A 24,550-nucleotide genomic window follows, 5' to 3' on the forward strand; every position below is an offset into this window, starting at 1 on the left:
GGACGGGGGAGCCTGGTGGGCTGCCGTCTATGGGGTCACACAGAGTCAGACACGACTGAAGTGACTTAGCAGCAGCAGTAGCAGCAGCCTTCCTACTTGTTACCCTCTCACTACTATTTTGTGTGTCATATAATTAAGTATCATTCACTAAAAGTACCTGTAATACATGATGTATATTTGTGTGCTCAGTCCCTCCATCGTGTCTGACGCTTTGCAGCCCTGTGGATTGTAGCCCACCAGGCTCCTCTGTCCATGGAATTGTTGCAGGAAGAGGCGCCCCTTCCAGGGCCCAGGAGTGGTTTCTTGTCTAACACTTGGAAATGAATTGTCCGAGGAGATACATATACTGACAGAGAAAGATTTTTGTTGGGAAGGGGTGTCTGGATGAAGAGCAGTTGGGTAAGGGAACCCAGGAGAACTGCTCTACCACATGGCTCACAGTCTTGGGTTATATGGTGATGGGATTAGTTTCCAGGTTGTCTTTGGCCAGTCATTCTGACTCAGAGGCCTTCCTGGTGGCGCACATATTGCTCAGCCAAGATGGATGCCAGAGAGAAGGATTCTGGGAGGTGGTTGAATATGTGGTGTCACCTTTTGACCTTTCCTGAACTCTTCCGGTGGTTGGTGGTGGCTTCTTAGTTCCGAGTTCCTTTCCAGGACCTCCTGTCTTAAAACAACTCATGCAAATGGTTACTATGGTGCCTGGCCAGGGTGGGCGGTTTTAGTCAGTGTGCTTCCCCTAACAGAATTTTCCAAACAAGAATACTGGAGTAGGTTGCCATTTCCTACTCCAGGGGATCTTTCTGACTCAGGGATTGAACCTGCATCCCCTGTGTCTCTTGCATTGGCAGGTGGATTCTTTACCACAGAGCCACCAGGGGAGCCCAATGTATTAATATGATGACCTTCTTTTGCACAGCTGACAGTTACCGTGTCTGAGCTAGTCAGATGCAATGATCTTTGTTTGGCATTTATTTCTGGCTTATTGTGTGTTGTATATTGTAATCTGTAGCATGCTTTTATATCTATAAACTTGTGATTGCTTTAAAAAATGATGATTTCCAACTTACCAAGTTAATATAATTTTAAGAAGAGTTGACATGAAAATATCAATGCAGGGTAACTGTTGGTGGGTCTCTTTGTCTTAGAATTTGGTATATAAAATATTTAGTGTGCATTCTAGATTTTTAAATAATTTTGCAGCACTTTTTATATATCATTATATTGCTTTCTGGCATCTATTATATCTAATGGGAAGAGAGTTTTTAGCAAGTATTGTAGTTCACTTGATGTCAGCGGGTCTGTAAACTGTGGTCCACAGGCTTAATCTGGCCCACTACCTGTTTTTATGTGGTCTGTATACTAAAATTTTTCTTTTTTTTGCATTTCTAAAAAGTATGTTTTTGGTCACACATGAAAACTGTATGAAATTCAAATGTGAAATTTTCTTGGACCACAGCAGTGCCGACTGAATGTGAAAGCTTTTGTTTTCCAGTGGCAGAGTTGAGTAGTTGTAACACACACCATCTTACCTAAAATATTTATCTTATGTTTGTGTTCCTTTACACAGTAAGTTTGTTGGTCCCAACTATAAGTAGTAACTCATTTTCTTTTTCGTTCTGCTTTAGAGATTTTTTCTTTTGTCTTCAACAGTTTCTGCTGTAATGTGTCTAGGCGTTGAACTGTGTTTTGTTTGTTTGTTTATTTGTTTTTTTAGCCATGTCTTGCAGCTTGGAGGATCTTGCTTCCCTGACAAGGGGTTGAACCTGGGCTATGGTAATGAAAGTGCAGAGTCCTAAGCACTGGACCACCAGGGAATTCTCTTTTTGGGTTATTCACTTGGGACTTGTTTAGCTTCTGAGGTCTGTAGATTTATATATATATATGGCTTCCCAGGTGGCACTTTTGAAACCACTGATTCAGCAATTTTGATGTAGCAATCCATTGATGCTTTTGAACAGTGGTGTTGGAGAAAATTCTTTGAGAGTCCCTTGGACTGCAAGGAGATCAAACCAGTCAGTCCTAAGGAAATCAGTCCTGAGTATTCATTGGAAGGATTGATGCTAAAGCTGAAGCTTCAATACTTTGGCCACCTGATGTGAAGAACTGACTTACTGGAAAAAAAAAACCCCTGATGCTGGGATAGATTGAAGGCAGGAGGAGAAGGGGATGACAGAGGATGAGATGGTTGGATGTCATCACCAACTTGGTAGACATGAGTTTGAGCGATCTCCAGGAGTTGATAATGGACAATAGTTGGACACGACTGAGTGACTGAAATAAACTGAGGTGGTGCTAGTCGTAAAGAACCCACCTGCCAGTGCAGGTGGATGTAAGAGATATGGGTTCATTCCCTGGATAGGAAAGATCCGTTGGAGAAGGAACTGGCAACCCACTCCCATATGTGTGTGTGTGTGTGTGTGTATATATTTTTTAATCAAATTTGGGAAGTTTTGGCCATCATTGTTTCAAATATTTTTGCTGCCCTTTCTGTCTTTTCCATTCGGGACTCTCATCATACTTGAATTGTTACAGGTGTCAAGGGACTGGGAGGTGAAGTTCATCTCACCTGCTTGACCAGAATTTTCACTTTTTTCAGAATTAAAAATTTTAATTTTGGTATGACAGAACAGAAGGTCAACAAATTCTGTCCTAATAAAGCTGGACAAAACAATCACAAACAACCATTTCAGTACTCTGGAATTCAACCAGAGGAAGACAACAAACTGAGAAGCACTTACTTATTAAGCTATTCAACTTCAGGCAACAACACTGATTTTGCAGTTTTGAGCTATATCCTTTTGTTAAATTGTAACTGTGAGTGTAACTGTTTCTGAGTCCTGTGACTCCTTTTGACAAACCACAGGAATCCATTCTATTATTGATGGACACGGGTTCCCTGTGTTTGCCTATTACACATACTGGTTTTATGGTATTTCCTGTATATGTCTGTTGGTGAATGTGTATACGTTTTTTTCTTCTTTATACCTAGGAATAAACTGCAGAGTTTTGTTCAGTTTCCTATATACTGCCAAAAGTTTCCAGAGTGGTTGAATCAATTTACCCTCTAGTAAACCAGGCTCTACATCTTCACCCACAATTGTTATTTCATTGTTAATGATTCTGATGTGTACAGTGTGGCCTTATTTTCCATCTTCCTAATGATCAATGAAGTTAACGTCCTTTATATATATTTGTCTTGTGACTATGTTTGTGAAGTGTCAGCTCAAGTATTTCATCCATTTTAAATAATTGTGTTGTCTATTCTTTTCTCATTATGTGTAGGATTTCTTTATATATTCTGTATATAAGTTATTTTATTTTTTTTTTTCTACATGTATGTAGGTTTGTTTTCCCTTCATGGATCACAGCCTTGCTGTGTCAAAGGGGCTTGTGTAACTCCATGAATTTATGAGCCATGAACTGCATGGCTACTCAAGATGGACAGGATATAGTGAAGAGTTCTCATAGGACGTTGTCCACTGGAGAAGAAAATTGCAACCCACTGGTTCCAAATAGGAAAAGGAGTATGTCAAGGCTGTGTATTGTCACCCTACTTATTTAACTTATTTGCAGAGTACATCATGAGAAACGCTGGGCTGGAAGAAGCACAAGCTGGAATCAAGATTGCCAGGAGAAGTATCAATAACCTCAGATATGCAGATGACACCACCCTTATGGCAGAAAGTGAAGAGGAACTGAAGACCCTGTTGATGAAAGTGAAAGTGGAGAGTGAAAAAGTAGACCTAAAGCTCAACATTCAGAAAACTAAGATCATGGTATCTGGTCCCATCACTTCATGGGAAATAGATGGGGAAACAGTGTCAGACTTTATTTTTTGGGGCTCCAAAATCACTGCAGATGGTGACTGAAGCCATGAAATTAAAAGACACTTAGTCCTTGGAAGGAAAGTTATGACCAACCTAGATAGCATATTCAAAAGCAGAGACATTACTTTGCCAACAAAGGTCCGTCTAGTCAAGGCTATGGTTTTTCCAGTAGTCATGTATGGATGTGAGAGTTGAACTGTGAAGAAAGCTGGGTGCCGAAGAATTGATGCTTTTGAACTGTGGTGCTGGAGAAGACTCTTGAGAGTCCCTTGGACTGCAAGGAGATCCAACCAGTCCATTCTGAAGGAGATCAGCCCCGGGTGTTCATTGGAAGGACTGATGCTAAAGCTGAAACTCCAATACTTTGGCCACCTCAAGCGAAGAGTTGATTCATTGGAAAAGACCCTGATGCTGGGAGGGATTGGGGGCAGGAGGAGAATGGGACAACAGAGAATGAGATGGTTGGATGGCATCACCGACTCGATGGACATGAGTTTGCATAAACTCCAATAGTTGGTGATGGACAGGGAGGCCTGGCGTGCTGCAATTCATGGGGTCACAAATAGTCGGACACGACTGAGCAACTGAACTGAACCCCTGTGATGAAAAGGACATCTTTTTTTGTTGTTAGTTCTAGGAAGTCTTGTAGATCATCATAGAACCATTCAACTTCAACTTCTTTGGCATTAGTGGTTGGGGCATAGATTGGATTGCTGTGATATTGAATCATTTGCCTTAGAGTCAGAGATCATTCTGTTGTTTTTGAGATTGCACCCAGGAACTGCATTTTGAACTCTTTTGTTGACTATAAGGGCTTCTCTTTTTCTTCTAAGGGATTCTTGCCCACAGTAGTAGATATAATGATCATCTGAATTAAATTCACCCAATCTAGTCCATTTTAGTTCACAGATTCCTAAAATGTCAATGTTTACTCTTGCCATTTAAGTATGACTTGAATCAAATCCCTTATGATTATACAGTAGAGGTGATGAATAGATTCAAGGGATTAGATCTGATAACAGAGTGCCTGAAGGACTATAGACTGGAGATTTGTAAGGTTGTATAGGAGGCCGTGACTAAGACTATCCCAAATAAAAGAAATACACGAAGGCAAAATTGTTGTCTGAGGAAGCCTATAGATACCTGAAGAGAAGCAAAAAACAAGAAAGAAAGGGAGGATAACACCCAGCTGAATGCAGGGTTCTAGAGAATAGCAACAAGAGAAAAGAACGCCTTCTTATGTGAACAAACAGTACAAAGAAATAGAGGAAAATAATAGAATGGGAAAGATTAAAGATCTCTTCAAGAAAATTGGAGATATCAAAGGAACATTTCATGCAAGGATGGGCTCAATAAAGGACAAAAATGGTAAGGACTTAGCAAGGATGGGCTCAATAAAGGACAAAAATGGTAAGGACTTAACAACAGAAGAGATTAAGAAGAGGTCTCAAGAGTACACACAAGAACTGTACAAACAAGGTCTTAATGACCTTGATAACCATGATGGTGTGGTCACTCACCTAGAGCTGGACATCCTGGAGTCTGAAATCAAATGGGACTTAAGAAAGATTACTACAAAGCTAGTGGTTGTGATGGAATTCCAGCTGAGCTATTTATAATCCTGAAAGATGTTGCTGTGAAAGTGCTGCACTCAATATGTCAGCAAATGTGGAAAACTCAGCAGTGACCTCAGGACTGGAAATGGTCAGTTTTTATTCCAGACCCCCAAAGAGGCAATGCCAAAGAATGTTCAGACTACCATACAATTGAGCTCATTTTACATGCTAGCAAGTGAAATGCGCAAAATCCTTCAAGCTACCCTTCAGCAATATCAACTGGGAGCTTCCAGATCTACAAGCTAGATTTAGAAAAGGCAGAGGAACCAGAGATCAAATTGCCAACATTCATTGAATCATAGAGAAAGCAAGGGAGTTCCAGAAAAACATATATTTCTGCTTCATTGACTACACTAAAGCCTTTGACTGTGTAGATCACAATGAACTATGGAAAATTCTTAAACAGATGGGAGTACCAGACCATCTTGCCTGTCTCCTGAGAAACGTAAATGTGGGTCAAGAAGCAGCAGTTAGAATCGGACATGGAACAACTGACTGGTTCAAAATTAGGAAATGAACAACGCTGTAATGTCACCCTGCTTATTTAACTTATATGCACACAGAGTACATCATGGGAAATCCCAGGGTGGATAGAACACAAGCTTTAATCAAGATTGCTGGGAGGAATATCAACAACCTCTGACATTCAGAGGATGAGGTAGTTAGATAGCATCAGCAACTCAGTGGACATCAGTTTGAGCAACCTCCATGATATAGTGGAGAAGAAAATAGCAACCCACTCCAGTATTCTTGCCTGGAAAATCTGAGGGAAAGAGGAGCCTGGTGAGCTGCTGTCTATGGGGACACACAGAGTCAAACACGACTGAAGTGACTTAGCAGCAGCAGCAGCAGCATGATATAGTGGAGGACAGAGAAGCCTGGCATGCTGCAGTCCATGGGGTCAGAGGGTCAGACCTGACCTAGGGACTGAACAACAGTAACAGCAAAATGTTTGTTTATTTTTGAACACTCACATATTTATTGATAATGTCTTTTTCCCTCCTTGAATTACTTTTTCATTCTCTTAATGGTGTCTTTGTATGAACAGAAGTTCATAATCTTTACACAGTTCAATTTACTGACTTTTTTTTTTTTTTTTTTTTTTTTGCTTCTTATGTTTAGTTGCTTTTTTAAAATCTTGTTTAGGAAGCTTTCTTCCACTAATGAGAACCTACTGTATAGCACGTGAACTCTACTCAATGCTCTGTGGTGACCTAAATGGAAAGGAAATCAAAAAAGAGGGGGCACATATGTAGCTAACTGACTTTTTAGTACAGTAGAAACTAACACAAGATTGTAAAGGAACTATATGCCAATAAAAATTTTAAAAAAGAAACTTTCTTCTTCCCCCAAGATTTATCTGTTTATTTTTCACACACAGATCTTTCATACCAATTCTCAGTCCATGTTTTTTCATGAACCAGTTTCATGATTTTTTTCTAGAAAAATCATTTTATATAAGGGTCAATTCATTTGGGTTCATATTAATATAGTTGAACCAGCATTGTTTATTTAAAAAAAACTCTCCCCACTCCATATGTCAACTTTATCATAAATCAGACAGTTATAGTCACATGGACTTATTTTCTGGGTTTTATGTTCTATTTTTGTATATATCCTGTGTCAGTACTATGCTATATTGATTTCTTTAGCATTTTCTTGATATCTTCTATAACTTACGTGACTTGGTTCTTCTTCCTCAGGACTGACTTGGCTATAGCTGGGAATGTAGGGGAGACTGGGGGAGAATAGATAAATGTATATGTAAAAAATAGTAATAAAGAAATTATTTTTTAAAAAGATTGCCTTGGCTATTATAGGCCTTTTCTATATCCATGTAAATTGTGAAATCAACTCTTCAATATTCACAAAATGACTTGCTGGGAATTTTGAATGTGGTTGCATTCAGTTCAGTTCAGTCGCTCAGTTGTGTCCGACTCTTATGTGACCCCATGAACCACAGCACACCAGGCCTCCCTGTCCATCACCAACTGCTGGAGTCCACCCAAACCCATGTCCATTGAGTCGGTAATGCCATCCAGCCATCTCATGCTCCATCATCCCCTTCTCCTGCCCTCAGTCTTTCCCAGCATCAGGGTCTTTTCAAATAAGTCAGCTCTTTGCATCAGGTGGGCAAAATATTGGAGTTTCAGCCTCAACATCAGTCCTTCCAATGAACACCCAGGACTCATTTCCTTTAGGATGGACTGGTTAGATCTCCTTACAGTCCAAGGGACTCTCAAGAGTCTTCTCCAACACCACAGTTCAAAAGCATCAGTTCTTCTGTGCTCAGCTTTCTTCACAGTCCAACTCTCACATCCATACATGACTACAGGAAAAACCATAGCTTTGACTAGATGGACCTTTGTTGGCAAAGTAATGTCTCTGCTTTTAAATATGCTGTTTAGCTTTTTAATATGCTGTTTAGCTGGCATAGCTTTTCTTCCAAGGAGCAAGCGTCTTTTAATTTCATGGCTGCAGTCACCATCTGCAGTGATTTTGGAGCCCCCCAAAATAAAGTCTGACACTGTTTCCACTGTTTCCCCATCTATTTGCCATGAAGTGATGGGACCAGATGCCATGATCTTCATTTTCTGAATGTTGAGCTTTAAGCCAACTTTTTCACTCTCCTCTTTCACTTTGATCAAGAGGCTTTTTAGTTCCTCTTCACTTTCTGCCATAAAGGTGGTGTCCTCTGCATATCTGAGGTTATTGATATTTCTCCCGGCAATCTTGATTCCAGCCTATGCTTCTTCCAGCCCAGCGTTTCTCGTGATGTACTCTGCATATAAGTTAAATAAGCAGGGTGACAATATATAGCCTTGGTGTACTCCTTTTCCTATTTGGAACCAGTCTGTTGTTCCATGTCCAGTTCTGACTGTTGCTTCCTGACCTGCATATAGGTTTCTCAAGAGGCAGGTCAGGTGGTCTGGTACTCCCATCTCTTTCAGAATTTTCCACAGTTTATTGTGATCCACACAGTCAAATTAGCCAAGTCTATAAGTTAGTAAACTCATTACTATAAGTTAATAAACTTGTTTTTGCCAAATCGAAAACTGTGGATACTTGCCTTTGTGTCAGAGGACATTTTAACTGGGTATACAATTTTAGGTTGGCATTTGTCTTATGTTTCTTACTATCCTGATGATAGAATAGCACACTCCTTGTCTCGGTTCAAAAATGTTAGTCTTAAGAAATAATCTAACTGTTGTTCCTTTGAAAGCAATCTGTTATTTCTGTTTTAAAGAATTTTTTTTACGGTTCTCTATAATTTTAATTTGATTGCAAATGTGGATTTCTTTTTATACTGCTTAAAATTTGATAGGTTGCTTTAATCTCTTCATTGATGTCTGTCATTGATTCAAGTACATTATCAATCATCGGCTTCTAAAATATTGTCTCTGCCTCACTGTTATTACTGGGCTAGTTTAAATTGTTAGACTTTCTTATTGGATCCTCTGTGTCTCTTACTTTCTGTCTTATATCCTGTCTATTTGTCTCTGCTGCATTCTGGATAACTTCTTTTAACCTAACTTTTGGTTCAGTTATTCTCTCTTATCTTGTTAAACATACCCATTGAGTTTTTAATTTAGTTTTTTCTGTTCTAGACTTTTGTTCTTTAAATCTGCTACAAAGTTTCAAGGTTACTTTATATGTCTTGTAACACAGTAAGCATGCTATTTTTAAAGTCTGTTAAATAATTCCAAAACATGAGGTCTTTGAGTGTTTGTTATGTATTGTTTGCTGTTTTCTTGTTCATGATGTCTCATTTACTTTTGTATCTGATTACTTTTGATTATGTTCTTGTCTTTATATTTGAGAAAGTACATATATGGTTGATGTGAAAGCCTGAGTGATGGCCTTTTCAGAAATAACTTTAGATTTTTTTCTTCTAAACATCTGGAGAGGCTTCCAGTCTGGATCAGTAATCCAAATTTAAGGTTTGAGGTTTCCTGGACTATGTACGTGCCATGAAGCTGGGCTGCAGGCTCATAACTGAGTTGGAGTAACTCTTTGCAGTACATCCTTTAAATTGTTTGTGGTTTTGTAGCAAAAGCAACTGAATCCTGGGTGTACCTTTTTAGGTTCTTTATTTAGATTTCTGCCTCATTATCTTGTTACCTTTTCATACTTTTAAGATATTTTCCATATTTCATTATTCCTTAATATTTTTCATTCCAGGGTTTAGTTACCTAGTCTGCCATTAACAAGAGTCAGAAATCTTTCCCTTTCATTTACTTTAGAATTTTTCTTGATGTTTGTTTGCTTTTTGTAGGTTCTACATGAAACATTTCCTCAACACACATTCCTCATGAATGGTCTCATTCAGGGTGTAAAGGTAAGAACAATTTTTGTTTGGTCCACAACAAACCAAAGCCAGGAATCCTTGATAGCATAACTCTGGAAGTTTAAATAGGACTCTGGAAAACTATTACCATTTGTAAATCTTGTAAATCAAATTTTTAGTTGAATTATCAAAGTCAAAATACAACCCAAATCCATAAGGCACTGCCTTATTTTTATTAACATGTACAGAGCAGAATTAACATGTACAGAAGGGTAGAATTGTGTGAACTTTTAATTCCTCTATTAACAGAATAAAATCAGTCTTAAAAATCGGTCAAGTATTAATGTCTTCTTTTGAGATAGAGATTGAAGAAGGAGTCATCAAGATTTAGTTGGATGTAAAGTCTTATGGCAAGGCTGGTGTTCTAGACACAATTTTCTGAGCTCTCAACCACTCGACATAATTAGCCTTAGTTCATTGTTTAAATTTTAATGTGATATTTGTCAGAAAAGCTTATAAATAAGGGGTTAAAATATAATGCTGTGTTCCAGTCCCAATTTGTAGTAAAGTATATGTGTTCAGCATCTAATTTGTTCTTTTCAAGTTACGTAATATCAGTCTACATAATTGTATGTTGTGTTGAAAAGCACACTTGAAATTATACCATAGTACTTTGCTAAATTCAGTCAGAGGAAAGCTTTGAGCAACATTAATTGTAATAAATACTATTTATTCTTTGCCGATTTTCAAAAAGAATTTGAGAATGCTTACAATAATAACATAAGTAAAACAAGACAATTTAAATAAAGTAAAATAAGACATTTTTAATACTCATTGAGAGGAGGAATATTATCAAGAATCTGGTGTGTTTTTATTTAAGCACTAGTTTGTGAGCAGTTTTATCTACATGATCAAAAGAAAAACTAAATGAGAGAGGGCATTGATTACAAATACTACATAAGTTTATCATTATAGTGGATTCTTTGAAAGTTACTCTGTAGATTTTTTTCTTTTATCATGTGGAGCTAATAAAATCTATTTTAGTCTGATTCTACAGAATAAAACCAACTTGGTCTGTGTCCGAAAGCCAAGTGGCGAGCTTATCATACTTTTACTTAGAGATACCCACAATATTGTTGTAAAAAAACACAGAACAAAAAGTATTTAAGTTGATTCAAGGGTGTGGACCAGGACTTACTTAACTTCAGCAACTATTGAACTTCAATCTATTGAACTTAAGGAGTTACATGTTTTAGTAACTGGTCATTGTTTCTCAGATGAGGATATGAGAGAACCCTACAGCCAAGCATAGCTCTATTAAAATGTCTTAATATGGATATGAGCACAGTGGAACAAGTATGGCTTTATATTGCTTTAGCTTTAAATTTCTGTTCTGCATCTTATTAATGGTTACCTTAGTCAGATAATGTAATCTTCCCTTCATTGGAAAGCAATGAGAAAGATAAAAGATCTCTTGTAGGGTGATTATGAGGATTCAATGAGCTAGTATATGTAAAACTATTAGCACTCTACATTCATGTGTTAAATACTTAGTAAATATTGCAAAGAAAAATAACAGAAACTGTTAGAAGGAAAGCCTGATGACCACTTTTCTCACCAGTCTGGGGAAAGATTTTCCTTTTTAGAGTAAGAATTATTCATAAATGAAAAGACTGAGTCATTTACATCAATCTTTAAATTTTGGTAAGTCAAAGCCACCATCATCAAACTTAAAATACGAATGACAAAATGTTATTTATGATAGAAAGAGGAATACATAAAAGCAGTCTCAAAGTAAAACTGTAGGAAAATGACTAATATCCCAGAAGAGCAAAGAAGGATGTAAGCTGGCAGTTTACAAAAGATAACAATCTGAAAATAAGTTTATCACTATTAAGAAATGAGTCCCAAGTTAAATAAGATAATATTTTTTCATGCACATTGGTAAAAAATTTTAAACTGACAAGAACTAGTTCAATTTGTGTTAAATTGTGTCCCCTTGTACTGTTGATGAGAGGATAAATTGGTATAGCTTTTCTGGAAGGCAGTATTTTTAGAGTTAAAAAAATATTCACATATTTTAACAAAGTAATTGCATTTCTAGAAATTTGTTCTTCTCAAATTGAGTTATTCAGAGATTTGGCTAAAGGACTCTTTGTAATAGTAAACGTGTAGAAACTTTTTAAATTCCTTGAAATTAGAAGAATAGATATGTGTGGTATAGACATATAATGTAATATAATATGGTTTCAGTTTTATTTTGACCAAAATAAATGTAAGTAAGCAGGGAGGGAAATGATTAAAAAGGAATCACCTGAAGTTTGAAAGGATGTGGACTTATGGATGATTTTTAATTTTCTTCCTTATATATTTTGTTCATCTTTGTAGATTTTCTACAGTTAACTTTCACTTTGTAAGTTTACTATCATAATGCATGGAAGAGAAGTTTTAGATTTGGGGTGAACATCAATAAAGTATACAAGAGTAACCAGTTTTGGTTTGTGAATTCTCCAATTGGGCGGGGGGTTGTTTGTTTGTGGTTTTGGTTATTGCAGCAGCTTTGTTGAGATATAATTCACCTACCATGCAAGTCATAAAGTGTATGTATGGTTTTTTCATTATACTCAGGGTTGTGCAGCCATCAACACAGTCAATTTTATCACATTTTCATTGCTCCAAAAATAAATCCTGTACTCCTCATTCCTCCCTAACCTCAAGCACAAATCTACTTTCTCCCTCTATTGGTTTGTCTATTCTGGACATTTCACATAAATGGAATATACAGTATGGTCTTTTATTACTGACTTCTTTTCTTATGGTGTTTTCAACTTTCACCTGTAGTACTTATTAGTACTTTATTCTTTTTACAGCCAAACAATATTTCACCCTGTATCCATACCACAGTTTATCCATTTATCAGTTGATAGACATTCGGGGTTGTTTCTGGTTTTTTATATTATTGTGAATAATGCTGCTGTGAACATTTGTATACAAGTTTTGATATGAACATTGTTTTCACTTTATCATAGGTACATTGCTAGGAGTAGAATTTCTGGGTCATATAGTAATTTGAGTTTCTAAAAATTGTGTTTTCAAATTAATTTCTTTCTTAACCCTATTTCTGACAAGTAATTTATGTTCCTCATCTCCTAGACTTCTGACAGATAAGTGGCTCAAGCCAGGGACAATTTCTTCTTTCTTTCTATACTTAACTCCTTTAATGATGTCATCAGACTTAAGACTTTAAACTCTCAAATAAGTATCTTCCTAGACCTTGGGCTGGAACTTTAGACTTTGTGTATTCAGTTGCCTAATTGACATCTGTACTTCCTTGCATAATAAGTATTTGAAAGTTAACAGCTCCAAAACTAAGTTCCTGGTCTTCCCCTCCAGCCTGACCAACTCATAAGTCTTCCCCATATTAGTTACTTGTCATGCCATTCTTGCTTATGCCAAAATTCTTAGAATCAGTCTTCTTTCTCTTCCATACATATCCCAAACCCAATCCATCAGCAAATTCTGTTATTCTACTTCAAAACAGAACCATCATCAAAACTCTACTTGTTCCCTTTTCAGTGCTGTGTGTACTGTGCTTAGTGGCTCAGTCGTGTCTGACTCTTTGCAGCCTGATGGACTGTAGCCCACCAGTCTCCTCTGTCCATGGGATTCTCCAGACAAGAATACTGGATTGGGTAGCCATGCCCTCCTCCAGAGGATGTTCCTGACCCAGGGATCAAACCCATGTCTCCTGCATTGCAGGTGGACTCTACCATCTGAGCCACAAGGGAAGTCCAAGAATACTGGAATGGGTAGCCTGTCTCTTCTCCAGGGGAACTTCCCAACCCAGGAATCAAACCAGGGTCTCCTGCATTGCACATGTATTCTTTACCAACTGAGCTACCAGGGAAGCCCTTTGGTAGAGATCATGATCAAATATAAACCAGTTTGTGGCATTCTTCTTCCTCTCTTTTATATATATATATATATATATATATATATATAGGCTGTGCCAAGCAGCATGTGCAATCTTATTTTCCTGACCAAGGATTGAACCTTTGTCCCCTGTATTGGAGGCACAGAGTCTTAACCACTGGACCTCTGGGAAGTCCCTGTGGCACTCTTCTTAACCAACCCAACCCAAACCCCCATTTTCTCTTGACAGCATCCTTCTACTCTGTTCCACTTCCTACTGACCTTGCTGCAGCCACAACTTCCTCAGCCTATTTCTGCCTGAGGGTTCTGCAGGTACTGTTTTTTTCTGCTTGCTTTTCCCAGGTTTTGACAGGCTTTACTCCCTAACCCTCAACTCCTCACCTGGATGTTATTTTTTCAGTGAAGGCTTCACTGACTGCCATCTTGAGTAATGTATCCAGTTCTCATCACTCTTAATCCTCTTTCTCTGCTTTTTCTCCAAAGCATTATCTCTCCTTTGACATGCTATGTATTTTGCTTTATCTTTATCTTGTTATTGTGTTCTCCTCACTCCTCCTCTTTTAGACTGAAAGTTTCTTAAAGACGTGGATTTTTGTCCACTTTACTCATTGCTATCCCCAGCATAGTTCTTAGCACTCAACTTCCCTGGTGGCTCAGATGGTAAAGAGTCCACCTGCCAGTGCAGGAGATGTGGGTTTGATCCCTGGGTCTGTAAGATCCCCTGAAGAAGGAAATGGCAACACACTCCAGTATTTTTGCCTGGAGAATCCCGTGGGCAGAGGAGCATGGCGGGCCATAGTCCATGGGGTCACCAAAGAGTTGGGCACAACTTAGCGACTAAACAACAACAAATATTGTTGAATTAAAAGTTCTTCCAGTCTTTTTTCTAGTCCTTTTGGTAAAGTCAAGATCCAGCTTACTTAGAGACCGTTAACTATGTTTCTTTTTCGCTTATATCAGCATTTGTTAATTATACCTTACTAATTTCCCCATGACATTAAAACTACATGAAGTACAAGCAGCCCTGTCTTTGCATGTTGTAGTACACACAAATTTCAGTTGCCACAGTTCAGTTAAATAGCATGAGTCTCCCAACACACAATTCAGATTTCCACTACCATGTGTATTAACTGTGAGTAGTTGCATAAAATATAAATAATGACTAACTCCTCAGTCCACAAAACACTATGTCAATAACAGATGCGCATCATAACCCATTGTGACATTTCAAAGTGTTGGTGACCTGGTCACCGTGCATTTCTTAGTTCACGCGTGTAAAGCAAAACGTGTGTTGTGTTGCCTCTTTGATCCAGTAATATGTTGGAATCTGATCCAAACCTAGAAAGGCATATGACAGTTTTCCAGTTCATAAAAGATATGTGCATCATATAAGACTTTGAAAAAAGACAAGCACAAGTCTTATGACTCTTAATGTTTTTTTTACAAAGAACATTTTAATTATTAATGCTTTAAATTACAGTGTACTAAATAAATACTAGTTTTTCTATTTCTTTCATTTCACTAGACATTTATAAGTGATAGTAAAAGAGTTTTCAGTGTTCTGACAAAAATTTCTGAAAGTCAAAGAATAAATCAGTTTTTCCCATTGATTAAAATAACTACATGGTTTCAGCTTGGAGTCATTTCTTTCAGTTCTATACTACCATGCAAAGTAAAAACTACGTGTATTGTCTGCAATGGTTATATGATACTCCATTGTATGAATAATTTATCCATTTCCCTGTATAAGTGCCTTCTAATTGCACACTATTGAAGATAATCCTGAGTAAATTTTTAAAATAAATCTTTATATATTTTTACTGTTTCCTTAGAAATAGAGTTGTAAAATTATAACTAGTGAGTAGAAAAGTGTGAGCATTTTAAGAAATCTTGAATATATAGTACCACATTATCTCCTAGAGCAATTGTGCCGTTTCACACACCCATCAGCAGTATGTATATCTGTTTCACCATGCTCTAATACGAGTATTACTTTTCAGATCTTTACCAGTTTGATAGCTTGAGAATGATGTCTCACTGTAATTTTATTTGTATTTCTTTAATTACAAATGAAGTTAGGTATTTTTACATTATTTGCTGGCTTCTTTTATGAAGTGCCTTCAGATTCTTTATTTTTCTAGTAAAGATTGTTCAATTCTTAATTTTTCAATAATGAAATTTGTTTTATGTTAATCCTCTCATTTTAATGATTATTAATTTAGTACCTGTTCTCTTAACAGTTATAAAGGGAAAAACTCATACTTAATCATACTTCTCAGGTTTTCAAAGTCCTACTCAAAAATTTTTTCACTAGCAATTTTTATCTTTATGAAATTGAAATATATGGCAGACATTGTTATATGACTAGCAATAAGTTGTGTTAGAGTTCTCCAGAGAAATAAGACCAATGGAATATTTGTATAAAGAGGCTTACTTTAAGGAATTGGCTCACATGATTTTGGGGCTAGCAAATCTGAAATATGTAGGGTAGGGCTGGAAATTTGGCCAGAGTTGATGCTACAGTCCTAAGGCAGAATTTTTTCCTCTGGAAACCTCAGATTTTCCTCTTAAGGCCTTCAACTGACTTAAATGAGACTCCCATATTAATGAGGGTACTACCCTTTACTTTGGCTACCCTGGTGGCTGGCTCATTGGTAAAAAATTTGTCTGCCAATGCAGGAGACATGGGTTCAATCCCTGGATTGGGAAGAGCCCCTGGAGAAGGAAATGGCAACCCATTCCAGTATTCTTACCTGGGAAGTCCCATGGATAGAGGAACCTGGCGGGTTATAGTCCATTGGGTCACAAAGAGTTGCACATGACTTAGCAACTAAACAACAGAAATACCCTTTAAAGCCAGTTAATTGTAGATTTTAGATGACATCTACAAATTAGCTTCATGGCAACACCCAAGCTAGTGTTTGACTAAATAACTGGGTACTATAGCCTAGCCAAACTGACACATAAAACTAACCACTAAAGTAGTTTTGACTACACTTCATTGGAAGTATAACCAGGCTGAGATGCTGTGGTTTGACTTAGTAGATGAAGTCAAGTTATTACTGCTGGATTTAACATGACCAGATGGAGTGACTAATAATATTCTTCATGAAAAGAGTTGGTCTGATTGCCCAGTGTCTACCTTGAAACTTCTTGAAGCTTTCTTCTTTAGCTTATTTTATACTTATTAAAAAAACTAGATACTTTCATCAGTGTCCCAAACTAACTAAAACTAAGTGGGCTGGATGTCCAGGATTGGTTTATAGCTGGGTCAATCAGTATGAAGAAAGTGCCTCTAAAAGCATGCTGCTTTATTCTTGTCTGGCTTTAACATCACAGCAAGAGGTTGAAAGAGGGGGAAAGTGGAAGACCCAGCAATCCATCCCAGGGCTTGGCCACAGGGATTCACATGGAGTGCTTCTTCTCAGTCTAGACTGGATGGTTAAGTCTGATCAAGGAGATGGTCATGTAGATCCTCTGCCTGAACACTCATACAGGGACATTTAATATGTCAAGAGTTTATCTGAGCCTAGGAATTACTGCTGAACTGTCTCATCCTGCTATTTAATGAATTAAATCATCAACCAGTGCATAGCACAAACACACAGAGAAATTGTTGACTGATGTCTCTAAGAATTAAAAAAATAAAAAGATACTTTTAAAGTCCCCTTTTAGCTACTCTTGAGTATTACTAAGTTCAGAAGTGTTTTTCATACACACACATGCACAATAATCTTGCTTCCTTAATTTGGACAGGAAGTTGGATAAAAACTATCCTTTTAATTATCTGTAAACAAAATTGTAAAGCAGCCTACTTGAGAGAGGTGAGTTCATAAATTTTAAATATTGTTTTATAACAGACTGGTAATTTATACATTTATTGAAATGTGCTTAAGAGAATTCACAAGTAGGTAAAGTCTAGTACTTTGTGTGCTTCAGGACAGAGACACTAAAATATGAGTAAGAAAAATAGTGTGATAATTGATTTGAATTATGGGCCGGGTTAATCTCAGGTCTTAGAGCCACCTCAGCCTGAGCTGAATCCTGGTTCTGCTTATGAGCCCTGAGCCTTAGACTAGTTACTTACCCTAGTAGTATACCCATCTCATAGGGTAAGACATTTGTGTGAAAGGCATAGAACAGATTGGCATATAGATGTGCTGTTATTTTTTCTTGGAATCAATTTGAAGTAATGGCCCTATTACTTCTAAGATAAGGGAAAACCTGTGAAAACAGTCTGTTTCTTTATATTTTAATTAAAATTTTGTTTCAGTGAATTTTCCCTATATCCATCTCCTTTTCTCCCTCAATCAAAAGAAAGCATTTCAGCCCTCTTGCCCACATTGGTCTCTCCCAGAAGTTTCAGGATTACTAGCTGTTCTTAGACCTTCCTCGTGCTTTTCAAATCACCTTTCCTGGACTTTAGTCTGTCATGTTTGTCATTTGTCCTATAAAACTGATTGTTGTGCTTCCTGGGAAGAAAAGCTGTGTATTGTGTAGGGTATAATGTGTCCTAGGTCTGAAAGGTGATCCTTGTTTTAGTACTATCTTTTATGTGAAAAATTTGCATTTGTCAGTTATATAAATAAAAAGTCCCATCAGTGTGAAAATTTCTCTTTGATCTCTTTTAAAAAATGAAAGAGATGAAAATCATTATTAGTAAAATACTGTATGAAAAATCAAAGTGAATGAATATAATTTTGGGGTAATCTATGTCTGTATGTTGTACATCCTTGTGGCTTACAAAGGATGTCATAAGATGTGAACTTTTTCATTGAAAAATTAAAGTTTTCAGAAGCAGTTAAATGACTATATCTTATTTTTCATGGGTACCATTTTTCTCTCATACTGTGTTGCAGAGTTAATTAAAATATTTGAAGGAAAACAAAACAAAAAAATGTTTTAGTTTTAAAACTTTTTAACGATATTGACACATTTATTTAGTCAAATATTTGTCAGCTGCTTTTGTTAAGGAAAGCATATGCTTAATACTTTTATGATAGCTGTATAAAGTATAAAATTTATGTATTTTTGCTTCGAGTTGTAATTGCCATTCTTTGTATGCTTTAAAAAGTTTATTAAATAATTGCATTTAATTCAACAATAAGCTTTAATTGCTATTTTGTCAAATAAGAGCTTGTAAGGCCATGTCTACCATTATGGCAGAAAGAGAAGAGGAACTAAAGACTCTTTGATGCAAATGAAAGAGGAGAGTGAAAAAGCTGGCTTAAAGCTCAACATTCAAAAAATTAAGATCATGGCATCTGGTCCCATCACTTCATGGCAAATAAATGGAGAAATAATGGAAACAGTGAGAGACTTTCTTTTCTTGGGCTCCAAAATTGCTGCAGATGGTGAATGCAGCCATGAAATTAAAAGATTCTTGGTCCTTGGAAGAAAAGCTATGACCAACCTAGACAGCATATTAAAAAGCAGAGACATCACTTTGCCAACAAAGGTCCATCTAGTCAAAGCTATGGTTTTTCCAGTAATTATGTATGGATGTGAGAGTTGGACTATAAAGAAAGCTGAGTTCTGAATAACTGATGCTTTTGAACTGTGGTGTTGGAGAAGACTCTTGAGAGTCCCTTGGACTGCAAGAAGATCAAACCAGTCAGTCCTAAAGGAAATCAGTCCTGAATATTCATTGGAAGGACTGATGCTGAAGCTGAAATTCCAATACTTTGGCCACCTGATGCAAAGAACTGACTCACTGGAAAAGACCCTGAAAGATTGAAGGCAGCAGTCAGGAGAAGGGGATGACAAAGGATGAAATGGTTGGATGGCATCACCGACTTGGTGGATGTGGTTTGAGCAAGCAGTGGGAGTTGGTGATGGACACAGAAGCCTGGAGTGCTGCAGTCCAGAGGGTCACAAAGAGTCAGACACATCTGAGCAACTGAAGTGAACTGAAGGCCATGTTAGCATTACTGACCAGTTAATTATGCCACCTTAAAAATCTACTGGACTGGGAAGCTAATTTACAAAACTGACATAGTAATTCTTGGTCCACACTGGACTCCTCCACACCATGTTTTATCCAGTAGTCACTGGACCCTGATAGCATGGCTTAGTACATTCAGCCCTTGTTACTTCCAGATTTCATATGTGCAAAACCTGCCTACTCTGCAACCTCTGAGTCAGTACAGTGCTTTCATGTTCATGCATGTGTGGCATGAGGAGGGAGTCTGAGTTGCCCAGCTGCATGTTTCCAGCTGAGATTGGACAAAGGACACTTTTTGTTTCAGGTCTCATACTGTGAGCATGTCCATTTTGCACTATGCATCTTGCATTTTTGTTCCTTTTGTTGACAATTTCTCTGTTTAAAATGACCTCAAGTGTAGTGCCAAAGTGTTGTTAAGTGTTTCTAAGTGTAGGGGGGTGTTGATATACATTATGGAGAAAATACTGTGTTAGATAAGCCTCATTGAGACATGAATCATAGTGCTGATGGCTGAGACATCAGTGTTAATAAATCAGCAGTCTACGTATTAAATAAGTCATCTTTAAAGAGAAATATACATAAACCAAGGTTATATATTGATCAGTTAATTAAAATATGTGACCAGAGAATGGTAGGAATACAAGCTTGTGTTTCCTCTACAACAGCAGTTCCAGATTCTCTTAATTTGGTGTTCCTGGAAAACTTACAGAACATAACCAGTGTAGATAATGAGATAATGAAAGCCAACTATATTTATGCTAAAGGCTAAGATTTTGATGTCACTCTGGTGGTGGTGTTGTTGTTGTTGTTGTTGTTGTTGTTTGCCCATGCTTTGTGGCATGTGGTATCTTAGTTCCCAGACCAGGGATCAAACCTGTGCCCCCTGCATTTGGAGTGTGGCATCTTAACCACTGGACCACCAGGGAAGTCCCAGTCTGGTTTTAGTCTTTAAATATTTTCTCATTTGCAAATCGTGCTTTTCCTCTTTAGGACTGCTGCAGTACTTGCCTAATCAAGGTACAGATATCCTTCTCAATCTACTATTCTAATAATGTGGCATGATAAGATCTAGGACTAGATTGGGTGGTGAAGAAGTAATTCTGAAACAGAAGAAAGTCTTTGATTTTTGAGAAATACAAGTTTTCCCAAGAGGCAAGTATTTTATTAGATTGTATTTCAGCATCATAATAAATGTAGGTTCTCCCAGAGGCTATTTTGAGTATCTGTTGTCACTGAGAATTATTTTTAAAAAATAATTATTTAAGATGACACCACCCTTATGGCAGAAAGTGAAGAGGAACTCAAAAGCCTCTTGATGAAAGTGAAAGAGGAAAGTGAAAAAGTTGGCTTAAAGCTCAACATTCAGAAAACGAAGATCATGGCATCTGGTCCCATCACTTCATGGCAAATAGATAAGGAAACAGTGGAAACAGTGTCAGACTTTATTTTTGGGGGCTCCAAAATCACTGCAGGTGGTGACTGCAGCCATGAAATTAAAAGACGCTTACTCCTTGGAAGGAAAGTTATGACTAGCCTAGGTAGCATATTCAAAAGCAGAGACATTACTTTGCCAACAAAGGTCCATCTAGTCAAGGCTATGGTTTTTCCTGTGGTCATGTATAGATGTGAGAGTTGGACTGTGAAGAAAGCTGAGCGCCGAAGAATTGATGCTTTTGAACTGTGGTGTTGGAGAAGACTCTTGAGAGTCCTTTGGACTGCAAGGAGATCCTACCAGTCCATTCTAAAGGAGATCAGCCCTGGGTGTTCTTTGGAAGGAATGATGCTAAAGCTGAAACTCCAGTACTTTGGCCACCTCATGCGAAGAGTTGACTCATTGGAAAAGACTCTGATCCTGGGAGGGATTTGGGGCAGGAGGAAAAGGGGACGACAGATGATGAGATGGCTGGATGGCATCACTGACTCGATAGACATGAGTCTGGGTGAACTCCGGGAGTTGGTGATGGACAGGGAGGCCTGGTGTGCTGCGATTCATGGGGTCACAAAGAGTCAGACACGACTGAGTGACTGAACTGAACTGAGTGATCTTTTAATGATTTAATAATTGAAAGATTGAGGTCAGGAGGAGAAGGGGGTGGCAGGATAAGATAGTTGAATGGCATCATCTTTTCAATGAACATGAGTTTGAGCAAACTCTGGGAGATGATGTAAAACAGGGGAGCCTGGTGGGCTGCAGTCCATGGGGTCACAAAGAGTCAGACACAACTGAGCAACTGAACAACAATTGTCACTGAGCATTATTTTAAAATAATATTTACTTAATGAATAGATTAAATTACAATTGAAATCCAGAATCTAGATAATAGTATCTTTTTTTTTTTTTTTTTAGAAACTGCATCATTTTAAATAAAACTTTAATTCTTGGCCTTCTCATGTCCTTTGTTTTAATGACATGCATTCTGTATTTTATTGTATGAAATCTAAAATCAGAACTGTCCAAAAAATTTTCCAGGGTTCTTTGTGTTCAGATTTTGTTACTGTTTTTATGGTGCTTCTTATTTCTGTTCTTTTGTCCTCTTAAATTTATTTCCATGTTTTTCTTGACCAGTTCTATACTACCCAAGACCTCGGGTATTTGATATTTTTAGAAAATTTTAAAGCAATGTAAAAGATTTTCTTTTCTAAATTTATAAAACTGATGTTGCAGGTCGTGAATTTCAGCCCTGCTTCTGCAGTTGTTTGGCTCTTAAAAAGATCGTTTAACTCTTTTGATGCAAAAACAGACCAAATGCTGGAAATCCAATGTGTCTTATAAATTGCAGGGTTTGATGCCTTGTTGTTCAGTCCCTCAGTCTTGTCCAACTCTTTGCAATCCCATGGACTGCAGCATTCCAGGCTTCCCTGTCCATCAGCATCTCCCTGAGCTTTCTCAAACTCATGTCCAGCCGGGGTCCAGCCCCGGTGGATCCAGGGAATTCGAAGTGGGGACGGCGTTGGCGAGGATCAGGAAACAATTGCTTAATTAAACGTTAATTAAGGATATAAAGAGTGGTTAAATAAGGATAGCTCAGTGAGGAAATTCAGTGGAGAAAAGAGGCTGAATACTTGGTTTACGTGGAAAGCTAATAAAATTCCAAAATAAGGAATTTACGTCACCTACGTAGGCCGCAGGCATCCTCCCGTTCTCCTGAAGAAGAGGAGACACTAAGGCCTCCCTGGCCAGATCTTAGAAGCCCAGGCATAATTAGTAGGCTTGTCGAGCCTCCACGCTCAAGATGGAAATTCAGCCGAAAAGTGAGAGAGAACGACATGGGGAGACCAAGTTTCGGTGAACAAGGCCCCGCACTTTATTTTCCAAAGTAGTTTTTATACCTTAAGTTGTGCATAGAGGATAATGGGGAAGTAGGGTCAGCAGTAAGCCAGGCTTTCTTCCTGCAAACTTATCATATGCAAAAGTTTAGGTGATTTACATCATCTTCTGGCCCGGAGGCTGTCAACATTTTAAGATCCTTTTTTCAGAAAACATTTTTCTCTAAAGGTGATTATTCTAAAGTCAGGCACCACCCTCCGAAAGCATTAGATAAAGTTGCATTCCTATAGGGCAAAAGTGTGGTGGGCTATAACAAGAAAAAGAATTAACTCAAGGGTCCAAGTTTACAAACATTAAAGCTACTACTTACATTCCTATACACCAATTATATTAATCAATACACTGCCAGGGACACAGTAGGTAAGGGATATGGAAACTTAGCAGCAAACATTGGCCCAACAAGTGAAAAACCCTTCACCAATACAATTTCTAATCAATCTTTTAACTGCTCAAAGTAATCTGTATTTAGGCAGTTTAGAACATCTCATGCCTCTCACGGTTGGGAGTCTGTGAACAATCACATGTGGCCAGAAGAACCTTCAGGCAGGCTAGAGGACTTCCAAAGGAGTTTGTAGGTTGAAACACTCTTATCACACCCAGGAACTTTATTAACTGGAGCTGTAAGTTAACTCTTTTTCAGAGAGAGGTGGTAGAGGACAGCCCCCTGTAAAGTCAGAGATGTAGGTGAGAGCACAAAGCAGTAAAGTAGGCAGACTCTGGTTTTGGGGGTAGATGCTCGAGAATTTCCAGGGGAACTCCTGAGGCTCGATCCCGCCTTTGTGTATGCCGAGCCTCCTTCCTCATGACCTTTGCCACGGGCGGAGTTCCTCACGCTGGCTCCCGGCACATTGAGTCAGTGGTATCATCCAACTGTCTAGTCCTCTGCCATCCCCTTCTCCTCCCACCTTCAATCTTTCCCAGCATCAGGGTCTTTTCTAATGAGTCAGCTCTTCCCATCAGGTGGCCAAAGTATTGGAGCTTCAGCTTCAGCATCAGTTCCTCCATTGAATATTCAGGATTGATTTCCTTTAGGATTGATTGGTTTGATCTCCTTGCAGTCCAAGGGACTCTCAAGAGTCTTCTCCAACACCACGGTTCAAAAGCATCAGTTCTTCAGCGCTCAGCCTTCTTCACAGTTCTTCAACTCTCACATCCATACATGACTACTGGAAAAACCATAGCTTTGACTGTAAGGACCTTTGTTGGCAAAGTAATGTCTCTGCTTTTTAATATGCTGTCTAGTTTTGTCATAGCTTTTCTTCCAAGGATAGGCATAGATTAATATTTTATTTCAGAGGAGTCAGAGGAGTCCAGTGCTTTTCTCCTAAGCTTACCTCCCCTCCACTTAGTCTTAGTCTTACCTCCCCTTGCTTCAGTTTACCCATCTCCTGGTCCATTGTCTCTGGGTTTACTAGTGGCTGATAGGGGATTAGAATCCTGTTCTTTCTCTTCTCAGCCTTAGAAACATGAGTTGATTGCCTCATAAAAGTTCTCTTCAGCTTACCAAACCTCTTTGCAAGCCTTTATCACCAGACTGTATGGTAGGTACCAAGGGTACAGAGATGAAAGAAAATCGTTTCTCTGACCTTAATCTCAATTTCTAATCTAATA

The 24,550-nt window shown here is 38.0% G+C and overlaps 1 protein-coding gene across 3 annotated transcripts in view; it reads left to right on the forward strand.

Annotated features, from left to right (window-relative positions):
• The window catches only part of MFSD14B (major facilitator superfamily domain containing 14B), a 118,074-nt gene that overhangs the window by 64,666 nt on the left and 28,858 nt on the right, over positions 1-24,550 (forward strand). For 2 of the 3 annotated variants that reach the window (XM_027548908.1, XM_027548910.1), the window contains exon 3: positions 9,723-9,785. The exons of the other annotated variant lie outside the window; for it this stretch is intronic. In XM_027548908.1, the coding sequence (XP_027404709.1) occupies positions 9,723-9,785 (63 nt within the window). The remainder of the gene's footprint in view (positions 1-9,722; positions 9,786-24,550) is intronic. 3 annotated transcript variants of the gene reach the window in all.

This window comes from Bos indicus x Bos taurus, chromosome 8, assembly GCF_003369695.1.
Source record: "Bos indicus x Bos taurus breed Angus x Brahman F1 hybrid chromosome 8, Bos_hybrid_MaternalHap_v2.0, whole genome shotgun sequence".
NCBI lineage: Eukaryota > Metazoa > Chordata > Mammalia > Artiodactyla > Bovidae > Bos > Bos indicus x Bos taurus.